This window comes from Gobio gobio (genome assembly GCF_949357685.1).
Source record: "Gobio gobio genome assembly, chromosome: 17".
NCBI classification, from domain to species: Eukaryota; Metazoa; Chordata; class Actinopteri; order Cypriniformes; family Gobionidae; genus Gobio; species Gobio gobio.
In genome coordinates, this window is record NC_137110.1 from 20,212,627 (window position 1) to 20,226,534 (window position 13,908).

The 13,908-nt window shown below is 38.2% G+C and overlaps 1 protein-coding gene across 1 annotated transcript in view; it reads left to right on the forward strand.

Annotated features, from left to right (window-relative positions):
• The window catches only part of adcyap1r1b (adenylate cyclase activating polypeptide 1b (pituitary) receptor type I), a gene marked incomplete at both ends in the record, with an annotated part of 34,959 nt that extends 25,293 nt beyond the window's left edge, over positions 1–9,666 (forward strand). Inside the window, 9 exons of the mRNA XM_079840676.1 lie at positions 1,194–1,291; positions 2,860–2,992; positions 3,315–3,468; positions 5,635–5,695; positions 5,797–5,866; positions 5,974–6,065; positions 6,172–6,301; positions 7,663–7,704; positions 9,478–9,666. Coding sequence (XP_079696802.1) covers positions 1,194–1,291; positions 2,860–2,992; positions 3,315–3,468; positions 5,635–5,695; positions 5,797–5,866; positions 5,974–6,065; positions 6,172–6,301; positions 7,663–7,704; positions 9,478–9,666 — 969 coding nt within the window. The remainder of the gene's footprint in view (positions 1–1,193; positions 1,292–2,859; positions 2,993–3,314; positions 3,469–5,634; positions 5,696–5,796; positions 5,867–5,973; positions 6,066–6,171; positions 6,302–7,662; positions 7,705–9,477) is intronic.
• Between the last annotated feature and the right edge of the window lie 4,242 nt (positions 9,667–13,908).

A 13,908-nucleotide genomic window follows, 5' to 3' on the forward strand; every position in this document is an offset into this window, starting at 1 on the left:
GAGTGTGGTCCTGGTCAAGACAATCTCCTGAACTCCAAACTGAATGTCAGAATGGGAAAGAAAGGTGATTTAAGAAATTTTGAGCATGGTATGGTTGTTGGTGCCAGACGGGCCGGTCTGAGTATTTCACAATCTGCTCAGTTACTGGGATTTTCACGCACAACCATTTCTAGGGTTTACAAAGAATGGTGTGAAAAGGGAAAACATCCAGTATGCGGCAGTCCTGTGGGCGAAAATGCCTTGTTGATGCTAGAGGTCAGAGGAGAATGGGCCGACTGATTCAAGCTGATAGAAGAGCAACTTTGACTGAAATAACCACTCGTTACAACCGAGGTATGCAGCAAAGCATTTGTTAAGCCACAACACGCACAACCTTGAGGCGGATGGGCTACAACAGTAGAAGACCCCACCGGGTACAACTCATCTCCACTACAAATAGGAAAAAGAGGCTACAATTTCCACGAGCTCACCAAAATTGGACAGTTGAAGACTGGAAAAATGTTGCCTGGTCTGATGAGTCTCGATTTCTGTTGAGACATTCAGATGGTCAGAAGTCAGAATTTGGCGTAAACAGAATGAGAACATGGATCCATCATGCCTTGTTACCACTGTGCAGGCTGGTGGTGGTGGTGTAATGGTGTGGGGGATGTTTTCTTGGCACACTTTAGGCCCCTTAGTGCCAATTGGGCATCGTTTAAATGCCACGGCCTACCTGGGCATTGTTTCTGACCATTTCCATCCCTTTATGACCACCATGTACCCATCCTCTGATGGCTACTTCCAGCAGGATAATGCACCATGTCACAAAGCTCGAATCATTTCAAATTGGTTTCTTGAACATGACAATGAGTTCACTGTACTAAAATGGCCCCCACAGTCACCAGATCTCAACCCAATAGAGCATCTTTGGGATGTGGTGGAACGGGAGCTTCGTGCCCTGGATGTGCATCCAACAAATCTCCATGCAAGATGCTATCCTATCAATATGGGCCAACATTTCTAAAGAATGCTTTCAGCACCTTGTTAAATCAATGCCACGTAGAATTAAGGCAGTTCTGAAGGTGAAAGGGGGTCAGACACAGCATTAGTATGGTGTTCCTAATAATCCTTTAGGTGAGTGTAGAGAGGTTGGCTTTATCATTTACTGTATGATGTTTGAAATAGCTGACAGTACTTCTTCTCTTTGTTTGCAGGACATGTACTATGTGTCTGTAAAGGCTCTGTACACTGTGGGCTACAGCACCTCGCTGGTGTCTCTCACCACTGCCATGGTCATTCTCTGCAGGTTCAGGTGAGAGGTTAGAAAGTGGTCATGAGCTTTCATTCTATTCTTAAAATCGCCAGTTTTTTGGCTTTTAGTATGACTATGTTAGCCTTGCTATTATCTATAAGCTAGTGTGCTCCCAAACAATGACAAAATTCACATTTAGAAGACATAAGCATTCGAAAATTACAGTCTCTCACTTCCGCCAATATCATGGATCAATAATTTTGTTTACATCACTCAGAACTTCAGCTTCTCATCAGATTTTCTGTCCAATCAAATGCTCTCTAGAATCGAAAGCGTCCCACCCCCTACATTATAAATAGACGCTGAAGCTGCAGCTAAAACTGGTCACTTGTTCACACATTTACTATTTTCTACATGGTGAATGGGTGCACTATATAGGGGATAGGGAACGATTCAGACAGTGAAGTCTGGTTCCACGTTAGTGTCTTGCGATCCGCCACAGCAACGCGTTCTCATGAAATGCGTATATATAGCACAAATTGTAGTTATCATGCATGCGATTTATATGCCAAAATTAGTTTTTACGTGCATATGATATGCATTGTCACCCCATTGGGTATGTTTAGTGGTGTGGGGAATGTGCATATAACACGTTATAAAGTGCGTATCGTATGCACGCGAAAACTGCGTAACATATGCACGTAAAAACTCATTTTGGCTTATAAATCGCACGATAATTACAATTTGTGCTATAGATACGCATTTTCATGAGATCAGGATGGCCACAGAGACACGATAGCATAGAGCATATGTGCGAGTCAGCACAGACCACAAAACGAATCGGATCCTTTGAATTCTGCACAGAATTATATATTTTAAAGCAATATGGAGGAGATTAGGAGGAAACTGTGGCTTTACCGAGCTCAACTGCTCTGGCTGAGCTGAACGCCAAAATAAACGCTATTGGCTATTTTAAAAAAGGGGAGGAGCTGTTCAATATGTCCCGCTCTGTCTTCCTGTTTCAGTGGAAATTACATCAGCACATTGAATAATGCTGCTCGTTTCAATGCGCTTCAGTAGGCCTAATTAGTATGCAATTTTTTTGAATATTTCAATAAGTATGTCATAACAAGATATTGAAATAATATACCAAGAAGCACTTAAATCCATACTTTGTTTTTGTTGATAAATCATAGTTAGCAAATTATATTTACATTCTTTTATTTCAAATAGATGCTGTTCTTTTGAACTTTCTTTATATCAAAGAATCCTAAATAAAAGTATTATGGTTTCCACAAAAAGATATTAAGCAGCACGTCTGTTTTTAACTTTGACAATAATAAATCAGCATATTAGAATGATTTCTGAAGGATCATGTGACATCGAAGAATGGAGTAATGATGCTGAAAATTAAACTTTGCAATCACAGGATAAATTATAAAATATACTAAATACATTTTTTGATCAGCCATAAATGCAGCCTTGGTGAGCTTAAGAGATTTCTTTCAAAAACATTAAAAAAAAAACACTTGCCAACCCCAAACATTTGAATGGCAGTGTACATATAGGATGCATTTTTATTACATTTGAATGTAATATTTATTTCTTGCGATCGTCTTTACCCTCAGGAAGCTACATTGCACCAGGAATTTCATTCATATGAACTTGTTTGTGTCCTTCATCCTGAGGGCCGTCTCAGTCTTCATTAAAGACGGCATTTTATATGCAGAGGAGGACAGCGACCATTGCTTTACACACACCGTGAGTCTCAGTCTCTCTCCCCTTCACATCGCACACAAATACCCAAGCAGTCATGGTGATGGGCCCATTAACATCCCGGGTCGCCCATGTCATTTCTTTGTGGAAGGAATTAGTCTCAGAATGACACGTTTGTGTTGCTGTTATGTGCTTTAATTTGCTTCAGATAATGAGGTCTCTGTAGTCACCTCACAGTTGCTTTTTGCATGGCCAACTAGCTAAATGTTCTTTGACTGTTTTCCCTGTGCAAAAGTAGGCTATAGCTCTTCTGTTTTTAAAGGGATAGTTTGATAATGTGGTATTCATCCTGTTTTTCTTTCTGCAGGTGGAGTGTAAAGCGGTGGTGGTATTTTTTCATTACTGTGTTTTGTCAAACTACTTCTGGCTGTTCATCGAGGGCTTATATCTCTTTACTTTGCTCGTTGAGACCTTCTTTCCTGAGAAAAGATACTTCTACTGGTACACCATTATTGGATGGGGTACGACCCAAAATGACACCCGTTAACACCCATTAATAGTGTTGGGTCCGAGTCCACCTTTGTCGAGTTCGAGTCAAGTCCAAGTCTTAAACAATCAAGTCCGAGTCCAAGTCCGAGTCCAAAAGGGGCCGAGTTGGACTCAAGTCCGAGTTCTTATCGACCGAGTCCGAGTCGAGTCCGCCCGAGTCCAGAGTGTAATTAAATTGAAAAAAGATTAGAAATTGCTATTGTAAATTTGTATCTTCTATTAATATTTTAAACTTTCAACCCATTAAACCAATGGCAATATAAAATTAAACAAAAAATACCTCTATAACATCTAGCCATTGCCATTTAACATTTTTATTTTGTCAACAGATCAACTAGTTTCCAATCAAAAATGGTTTCAAACCATTAGAATGGACATAGATATACTGTATGTAGAACTTTTATAATTACAAGTGCAAGAAAAACACAAATTAACCTGTTTTATTGTATTTTAATTGTTTAATGCCTCTGGTATCACCAAATTCTTATGTTTAGGGGTGGGCGATATTAAAATCTTATTTCACGATAATGATATATTTTCTCAAGTAGGATTATTCAAGTAAGAATAAATACTATATAAATTGAATTAAACAATTACATTTAAAATAAAACAAACTTCACTGTATTACATGTACAGTGATTCTTATTAAATTTACTAAAGGGAGTGAGTGAGTGAGTGAGTGAGTGAGTGAGTGAGTGAGTGAGTGAGTGAGTGAGTGAGTGAGTGAGTGAGTGAGTGAGTGAGTGAGTGAGTGATTTTCTCTTTGTCTTTTGTTGTTTTATTAACATTAAAGGGATAGTTCACTCAAAAATTAAAATTCTGTCATCGATTACTCGCGCTCAAGTTGTTTTACACATATTTTGGAGAATGTCGGAAACCAACCAGTTGGTCCCATTGTAGGAAATAATAATATGGATGTCAATGACTACCATTCAACTGTTTGTGTTCAACAGAAGAAATGAATACAGGTTTGGAACAATATTAGAGTGAGTAAATAATGACATAATTTTAGAGGTGAACTGTCCCTTTAAGGACAAGCGACAGCGTGTTCACTGTAGGCTGCGCTGCTGTTAATTTAAGACCTCTACACATCTAATATACAGACACGCCGATTTTACTTTCACTTTAGACATAACTGACTGTGTTTATGTTAACCTTGTGTGTATTTGACAGTATTAGTGCAGTAAGACTACTTAGTCCAGTAATCACGTGTGTTTGACAGGCTTTTAGTGCGCGCGCTCAGCGCATGTTAACACAGTGCACAAGCACGCGAATGAAACGTTTAACCAGCAAGGCTCATATCAGCGCGTAGACTCACAGGCACACTCAAACAGAGCCAAAATAAACTGAGAGAAATATTTCAAAAATGTATTTATTCGAAATTAATTAAATCGAAAACGAAAAGAAAAAAAACGCAATTCCCAAGCGTGTATTCAAGATATTCAACTGTGCCGAACGGTTTAATATTATATTAAGAATTGTGACGTCCATAGTATGCACAGAAGAATCCGATATATATCGTCATATCACCCAGCCCTAAGTTATTTGGATTTAAGTTGGTATTAAAAGTTATAATAAGCAACTTACATTTCTCTAGGTTTTCATTGAACATGTCGGTAGAAAGTCGTGCCAGACACATCAGTTGATTTGCTATCCGCAGAGTGCTTCTTTTTACTGGATTTCTTGCAAAAAATTCTTTATGATTTTCAAAAGCAAAACAAATTATTGCTGACTCTGAAGACATTGTCCTAGCCACGCATTGCATCCGTGTGATGTGTGTATTGTCTGCAAGCATATGATGCTACTGCTGCCTGCCGGTGTGGTGCAGTAAAATCACAAGCGGGGAGACGTTCATTAATTTCTTATCTTAGTTTTATAGCGGTTTTGTTGTTACACATGACTCGGACTCGACTGCACTCGGGATATTTTCCGAGTCCAAAATGTCCAAGTCCGAGTCAAGTCCGAGTACAAATTCACCCGAGTGGGTGACAAGTCCGAGTTCATTCAAAATTGGACTCGAGTCCGGACTCGAGTCCGAGTCCAAGTCCGAGTACCCCAACTCTACCCATTAACATCTACATACTAGTGTTTGCAAGTGAAATGACTGAAGTTTATTTTGTTTGCCCATGTTTTCCCAGGTACTCCAACAATATGTGTGGCTGTCTGGGCAGTCTTAAGAGCTCATTTTGATAACATTGGGTAAGATGAAGGATTTATTTATAATATATATAATAATGTTATTTAATAAATCAATGGGGGAAAACTGGTCAAATTGGATAAACATCTGACATTGCCTGCAGTTGCTGGGATATTCATGACAATGCTGCCATCTGGTGGGTGATCAAGGGTCCTGTTCTCGCCTCTATCATGGTACGGCTAGTAAATATTCCATCTGTAAAGACTGTTGGCTGTAATGTTAAGCTAATGCATTATTGTATTGATGATTCATCATATCTCTTGTCTTTTTTTACTCTCAGATCAACTTTATACTCTTTATTGGCATCATTATAATCCTGGTGCAGAAGCTGCAGTCTCCAGATATTGGAGGGAATGAGTCCAGCATTTATCTGTAAGTCATATACATATTGTTTTTTTATATATATTCCCATTCCTAAGATTAGCACAATTACATTCAGTTGTGGAGTCACATGATTGGTGTGTTGTGTGATTGACAGGCGTCTGGCCCGCTCCACTCTTCTCCTCATTCCTCTATTTGGAATCCACTATACCATATTTGCGTTCACACCGGAAGATGTCAGCAAGAGAGAAAGACTCGTGTTTGAACTTGGACTCGGTTCTTTCCAGGTATAAGCCCCCTTCTACAGACAAGGCTTAAGCCTAGACTGAAATGCATGTTTGAGCTGTTTTAACTGAACGCAACTTGCATTGACATATCTTAAAATGTGTCAGCACCATTGTTTTGTCTCAAGATGCACACCAGTAATGTTTGTTTCTAAGGCACGTTTATAAAAGCTACTTAATTGTCCAAATTAAACGAATCCTGGCTTAATCTAAACCCTGTCAGTGAAACCAGGGGCCTATACCACGAAGCCGGTTTAGCTAGCTAGCTAGATATGTTTAAGCTTAGTTTGTGCCAATCCTGGGTTTTAGGTACCATTAAAGTGGTTTGGCTTTTAGCAGTGCTCATCTCCATAGTAACTCACTCTCCATGGAAAACCTGCTCCAGGGCAGGTTATGTTCTGGATAAGAGATCAAACTGAAATTGGACCAATCAGCTGTGAGCAAAGTGACACACCTCTGATGCAATAAAGTCACTCCCCCTGTTTCTACTCCAAATTAAAGGTCACTAAATAGCAAATGGCTATTAAAGACTAAAGCGTATGGCTTTTAACTATGCTTATTTATAATAATAATAATTTTGAATGATTTAGATATCATTCATGTAATTATTATACCCGTAATCAATTACACATGTATCATTTTAGTTAATCAATCATTAATAGGCACTTAGTTGAAATGAATATAAATACCCTATACAAAGGTAATACAAATAAGCTTTAAAATAAATAAATAAATAAAGCTATAAAAATTACTCCATGCAAGCTCAAATGTTCAATTCTCTATATATCAACTAAACTAACTTTATAACTTTTATTAATTTTACATAATTTTCTTTAAGTTGTACTCTTTTATAGACAGCTCTTTTCTTCTTGCTGTGTAAATGTGTTTAAATTCTTAATATTTTTCAATCATGTAATATTCTGCAGAAGAGAGAAGTGAATCTCAGTTTTACTGATTCACAGCGTGTTATTGGCTGTTCACTACTGATGTCACAGCTAAACTCCTAAACTCAGGATCAAAGCCTGAGTTGACAGAGAAAGCTGATGATCAGCATCATGGGACCAACAAAGCCTGAATAGATTGGTTTGGTTTTGTCAACTCGGAACTAATCCTGTACCCTGAGTTTGTTAAACTACCATCATGGTACAGGCCCCAGGCCTCCAAATAGTGGCCCTGACCGACAACATTATATATTTTGATTTCATGTATATTCTGTACACTGCTGTGTATAGTCTGTTGGTTCATTTTTCTACTTTAATTTATCTGATGTTATATTATTAGATTAAACAAGAATATAATAATTTCAACTTTTGTGTTCACTCTTTTTTCTTTTTTTAAAAACACATTTTAATTTTTCTTTTCAGGGTTTTGTTGTAGCTGTTCTTTACTGCTTTCTCAATGGAGAGGTAAGTCCTTTACAAATGCTATTGAAAAACAATCTATTTCTAATTCTGGTTTAGCACGGGGGATAATTCTGGTTACCACAGTTAGTTCATGTAAATTAAGGTACATTACCAATACATTTTTTGAAAGAAATAACTACAATATGTTCTAATTATTGGAAGTGAGAAATGTTAAATAAATAAATGAATGGAATATTTTCAATAACTACAAAAATAAAAACAATGTTTTCCTCTGTTATAAGCTGCTTTGGATATAAGCATCTGTGAAATGCATAAATGTATATTTTGTGTATTGTGTACACCGATCAGGCATAACATTATGACCTAATATTGTGTTAGTCCCCCTTTTGCTGCCAAAACAGCCCTGACCCATCGAGGCATGGACTCCACTAGACCCCTGAAGGTGTGCTCTGGTATCTGGCATTACCAAGACATTAGCAGCAGACCCTTTAAGTCCTGTGAATTGCAAGGTGGGGCCTCCATGGATCGGACTTGTTTGTTCAGCACACCCCACAGACGCTCGATTGGATTGAGATCTGGGGAATTTCGAGGCCAAGTCAAGGAGGCATGTACGTTGTTGTGCTCCTCTAACCATTCCTGAACCATTTTGCTTTGTGGCAGTGCGCATTATCCTGCTGAAAGAGGCCACAGCCACCAGGGAATACCTTTTCCATGAAAGGGTGTACATGGTCTGCAACAATGCTTAGGTAGGTGGTACGTGTCAAAGTAACATCCACATGGATGGCAGGACCCAAGGTTTCCCAGCAGAACATTGCTCAAAGCATCACACTGTCTCCGCCGGCTTGCCTTCTTTCCAGTACATTCTGGTGCCATGTGTTCCCCAGGTAAGCGACACACACACACACACACACACACACACACACCCGGCCATCCAAGTGATGTAAAAGAAAACGTGATGCATCAGACCAGGCCACCTTCTTCCATTGCTCCATGGCGCTTTTGGCAGTGGACAGGGGTCAGCATGGGCACCCTGACTGGTTTGCGGCTATGTAGCCCCGTACGCAACAAACTGCGATGCACTGTGTATTCTGACACTTTTCTATCAGAACCAGCATTAACTTCTTGAGCAATTTGAGCTACAGTAGCTCATCTATTTGATCGGACCACACGGGCCAGCCTTCACTCCCCACGTGCATTAATGAGCCTTGGCCGTCCATGACCCTGTCACCGGTTCACCACTGTTCCTTCCTTGGACCACTTTTGATAGATACTGACCCCTGCAGACAGGAACACCCCACAAGAGCTGCAGTTTTGGATTAGCCATCACAATTTGGCCCTTGTCAAACCCGCTCAAATCCTCACGTTTGCCCATTTTTCCTGCTTGTGACACATCAACTTTGAGGACAAAATGTTCTCTTGCTGCCTAATATATCCCACCCACTAATAGGTGCCGTGATGAAGAGACAATCAGCATTATTCACTTCACCTGTCAGTGGTCATAATATTATGCCTGATCTGTGTATAATTGTATAAATGCATATTGCAAAATCGAAATATTTTATTATAAAATTATTATTGATTCTAAAATCAGATTTTGTTACAAATTCTAATAAAAAAAGGTATTCTGTTTTCATTAAGAAAGGTCTGTGGAGGCCCTTTCTCGCTGCGGTGCTCATTACACCAGCCTTGCGTGTAAATTATTAACCAGATGATTTAAAATTCAGGCTTGTCCATGACCAGCATGGAAATAGATCTGCAGATGTCCTCCTGTAGGATCCAATCAGTTTCATAACCCACTGAAGTTTCTCCCCAAAGGTGCAGTCAGAAATCAAGCGAAAATGGCGCAGCTGGACGGTGAACCGGTATTTTGCCGTGGATATGAAGCACAGGCATCCGTCCCTGGCCAGCAGTGGTGTGAATGGGGGCACGCAGCTCTCAATCCTCAGCAAGAGCAGCTCACAGATCCGCATGTCCAGCCTGCAGGCTGAAACACCAGCCACATGAGCGCTCACAGGAACACACCGAAGACCAAACTCCTCAGAACTACAGCTACACAATAATCTACGTCAACATCCAAGTCCTGTTTCATCTTCTTTGAAGTCTGTATTGTGTCGGTTGAAGCTGTAATGCCCGTCAACCGTCCCTAGATGACAGGCTTTTGCTATGGCACTCTGAGGAGCTCACAACCAATGATCTATTGTGTGCCAAGCAAACAAGGACGTATTGGATTTGATCTGAACCGAAAGGAATTACCGGCCAAGAAGAGGTCACGAATCCATAGCAATCCAGTGTTTAGGAGTGTCTCCATCCAGCAAGCTGAAGGTCTGGGTGGATATATTTGTACATATCAACATTACAAGAGTCTCATGTTTTCTTATCTCTGTCTGTGAAGATTTGTGACAGTTCGAGATGCTCACTAATTCATCGTCAATAAATAACACAGAAAGACGTCAGTAGCCGGCGTCATCGTAATGGGATGTGCGATATGAAAAAGTCATTTTTGAAGGAGAAGAAACCACTTATTTCCTACAGGAGCTTAATCCGTGACTGATTCCCAGTTTCTAATACTAATTTAATATGTAAATACTTTCATAAGTTGTAATTGTAGAATGAAGGACTGCAGGAAAATCAAGTTTAAAGACAAACGTCGACACATTATTTGCATCGTGGACGCTTCTGTCAATGTCAATTAGAATATAAGAATGAAACAAAGCTCATGCCACAATGTTTGGCATATTAAAATATTACTGGGTAATATGGGTATAATTGTTCTGTCATATACATATTCACCCCCACCCACCCCAAATCCCCCCCAAGTCTCTAATTATTAGCTGTCATAGTGAATTTACAGCAACGAATTATGAATCTTTACACTCATATCAATGAATAAATTAATTTGAACTATGCTAAATTTCTCTTACATCACATTTGAAAGTTGATTATTGTCTTATATATTTTCTGCCTCATAATTTTTGATATTTTGCTCATTTTGTAATTTAATCTCAACCGCATTTACAAATAGAGCACTTTTAAGATTCCAAAGATACATTTTTGGATATTTGACCCCTTAAGACTACTAGTTTGCAATTCTTTGCAACTGATGTCACTGCATACGAAGATGTTTTTTCTTCTTCTTCAAAGTGCCTTTTTTTGCACAAAAGAGACAAAACTGCAAAACATAACTGTATCCATCTGTCAAAGTGCTTTTATTATGCTTCACCAAACCAAGAGGCCTTCAGAGAATTTAAGCTAGGTTTTTCCCTTAGGCGTCACTTTCTACGGGGCTTCAATTTTCTTTTTGTAATGCTAAAACACAAAAGTTTGTGTCCTGTAATTTGATATGAAAAAGCAATTCCAAAAACCGAGAAAAGCTGATTTGGGGAATTTGGGAAAGAAACAAACATCTTGCATATACATGATCATGATACATTACAGATACATTCTCCCCAATTTAAGAAACTGTTTACATTTATATATTCTCCCTTTGTGAAGCATTTTTATTAGTGTTTAAACAGATCTAATGCCTTGTTTTTCAAATGATAACTGCAAAAAGAAAATGCACACAAGGTCAAAAATAATTTAAATGTTTTATATGATCAATATTTATTTATATACAACATAACATTGTATTATAGATTATAATTATTGAACATTTACGTTTAAGTGGGAATTTCAGTGTTTACAATTATTATTATTTTAAATGTGATAGGTTGAATTCTAACCTGACATCATTTAGATCTAGGTGAGATCGGTTATTGTATATCGGTTATTGTATATATCCAAGATGGATTGATTCCAATAAATGTATTTTTAGCATATGACAAAGAATTGTGAGTAGCCAATAATAAACGGTTTACTAATAATTGTTGAATATTCTTTATATTCAAATTAAACACAGTCTCTTTAAAAGGTACACTATGTAAATGTTAACAAAACTGCATGCATTTTGAATATGACCCTTCGCAATAGATAATGCTTTACAATGAACTCTGTTAGAGATATAGCAATTTATGTGTTCAATAAAATACCTTACTCACCTGTTGAGTAATAAAAACGCCATCTCCAAGTCGGTTTTATAACATTTCAAATCCCTCAGTTCTCGCTGGTCTCCGAGCCAATGTTGATTCTTATTTTATTACGAGCGCTGTCGCGTTCTCTTACGGATATGACGAGACACCATGGCCAATGATGTATGTACGCAATTTCCTGTGAAAACCATCCCGACAGGTCTAAAATATAAACATTTAAAATACGCTTACCGTAGTGCATCAGTGTAAGACAAAAACACATTTTGGAAGAAGAATTGATGATGTATTGACATTTAGGGCCCTATGATCTAAGCGCATGGTCTGAAGCACATGGCGCAAGTGCATTTAGTACGCACTGAAACGTGTTTAGCTGTACACGTAAAAATGTTGAATCGTATCAACGTTTCAGGAGCCTGAAACCGCAATTTTGAAACCGGGTTCCAGAGTGGATAAATCTGAAAACGACACCCTTGCGTTTTCGTGTGTACAGCCAATCTGTATACATCCCACGTCTCGCGCATTCTCCAAGTCTTCTTCTCTGTTTTTAGTGTATCTCTGTGTCAGAAGTACAGCGCCACATACTGGTCTGGCATGTATACTACATAGTTGGTTTCGTGTGTGATTTCTTGAGACGAGGGAAGAAAAAAAAAGATTGGATAGGGAAAGCTCTGGCTTTGTGTGGATGTGGCCTTAGGGCATGTCCGAATCCACTTTTGCTAGTTTAACGACAGGAAAAATGGTTTGCGCGCTGCCGCATGGTCTAAAAGCGTTGTTACTATAATCTCTTAATGAGTCATGGGTGTGTTTTGGCCGTAACGTGCAATAAACCAATCAGAGTCTAATCTCCCATTCCCTTTAAAAGCCAGTTGCGCTTGGACCATGCGGATTCGCCGGATGCATGATAGGGCCCTATAATGTTGTTAGTTTTGAAAAAAAAAATGAAAAAAAAAGTAGCCTAGCCTACATAGTGTACCTTTATTTCAGTGACTTGATCAGTGTTTGTTAGCATTACACTCTGTTCAGTGTTGTCACATTGAGTAAACAAGCTTTAGCAATACTGTACATTGTGGACACTTTAAAGCTGATAAATAATTTGTAATACTTTTTAGTGTAAATGTCAAAATAACACAACCTAAATACCGTTTACCTATGTCATTTCACAGAACGTACGCATACGTTTTATTTAAGAAAATTTGCATTTCGATTTTTTTTTAAGTTGAATTGTAAATAGAGCTCTTGCTTATAATGTTGTTTAAATGTGTAGTTCTCAGCATCGCTGCCTATTCTTCTTAAACGATGCATGCCTTTCCTGTGATCTAGTGGCCCCTAAAGCATACAAAGAAAGTGGGTGGCTTATGATATTGATGTACAGCAATATTGTTGTTTCAAGAGAAAATATCACAATTACAAAAATAAGTGAGTCTTACTGTACATATAGGGCCAACAAGCATGTGCACTTTGAAAAGACATCATGGCTATTTTTAATATATCCTGATAATTATTACAGTGATTTTTGTATGATAGATTAAGACCATTTTAAAATTACATACTCAAACAGCTCTCTAATACCTCTCATTTAAAGTAGTGGGATTGCAGTGCTGGCACAGATTCTTCACAAACTTACCCAGAACTAAAATCTGCACATTTTATACCTCTTCCAACATTCAACAGAATCCATTGAGCTTTCAGCACATGTGCCTGCAATTACCACTGCGGATTTTTCTCTACCGATGACCAGAATATACGGGCTGATGGGAAATGAACGGGTATAGAGATGAAAATGGGTGGGTTTTATATTTTACGACACAGAAATGACATTTGATTTTTTTTCTTTCTTGTACATTTAAATTGTGTGAAAATGTATAACTAATTCTGTACGTAGAATAAGCTATGGATTTAGATGTAATATATAAAATGTTGTTTTAAGATATTTTTGATTGAGGGTTATAGTACATTTAATGTCACTTCAGTGTTTCTTACTTTAAACTGGAGCGTATCAGAAAAGAACAATACAGTATTTAGAATACTAATATTAAAGTGGTTTGGGAGCCTTGTAATGACAGTAGATTCATTTGAGTGTTCTACACGATGTTAAATGCAGCTAAACTTATTGCTTTTGTGGAGAGTTGATGGCTTTTTATGTTTTTCTTTTTCATCGTGCATATTCTATGTCACTGATTGTGATGTAAAAATGTCCTTTTTGTTGTTGGATGTATGT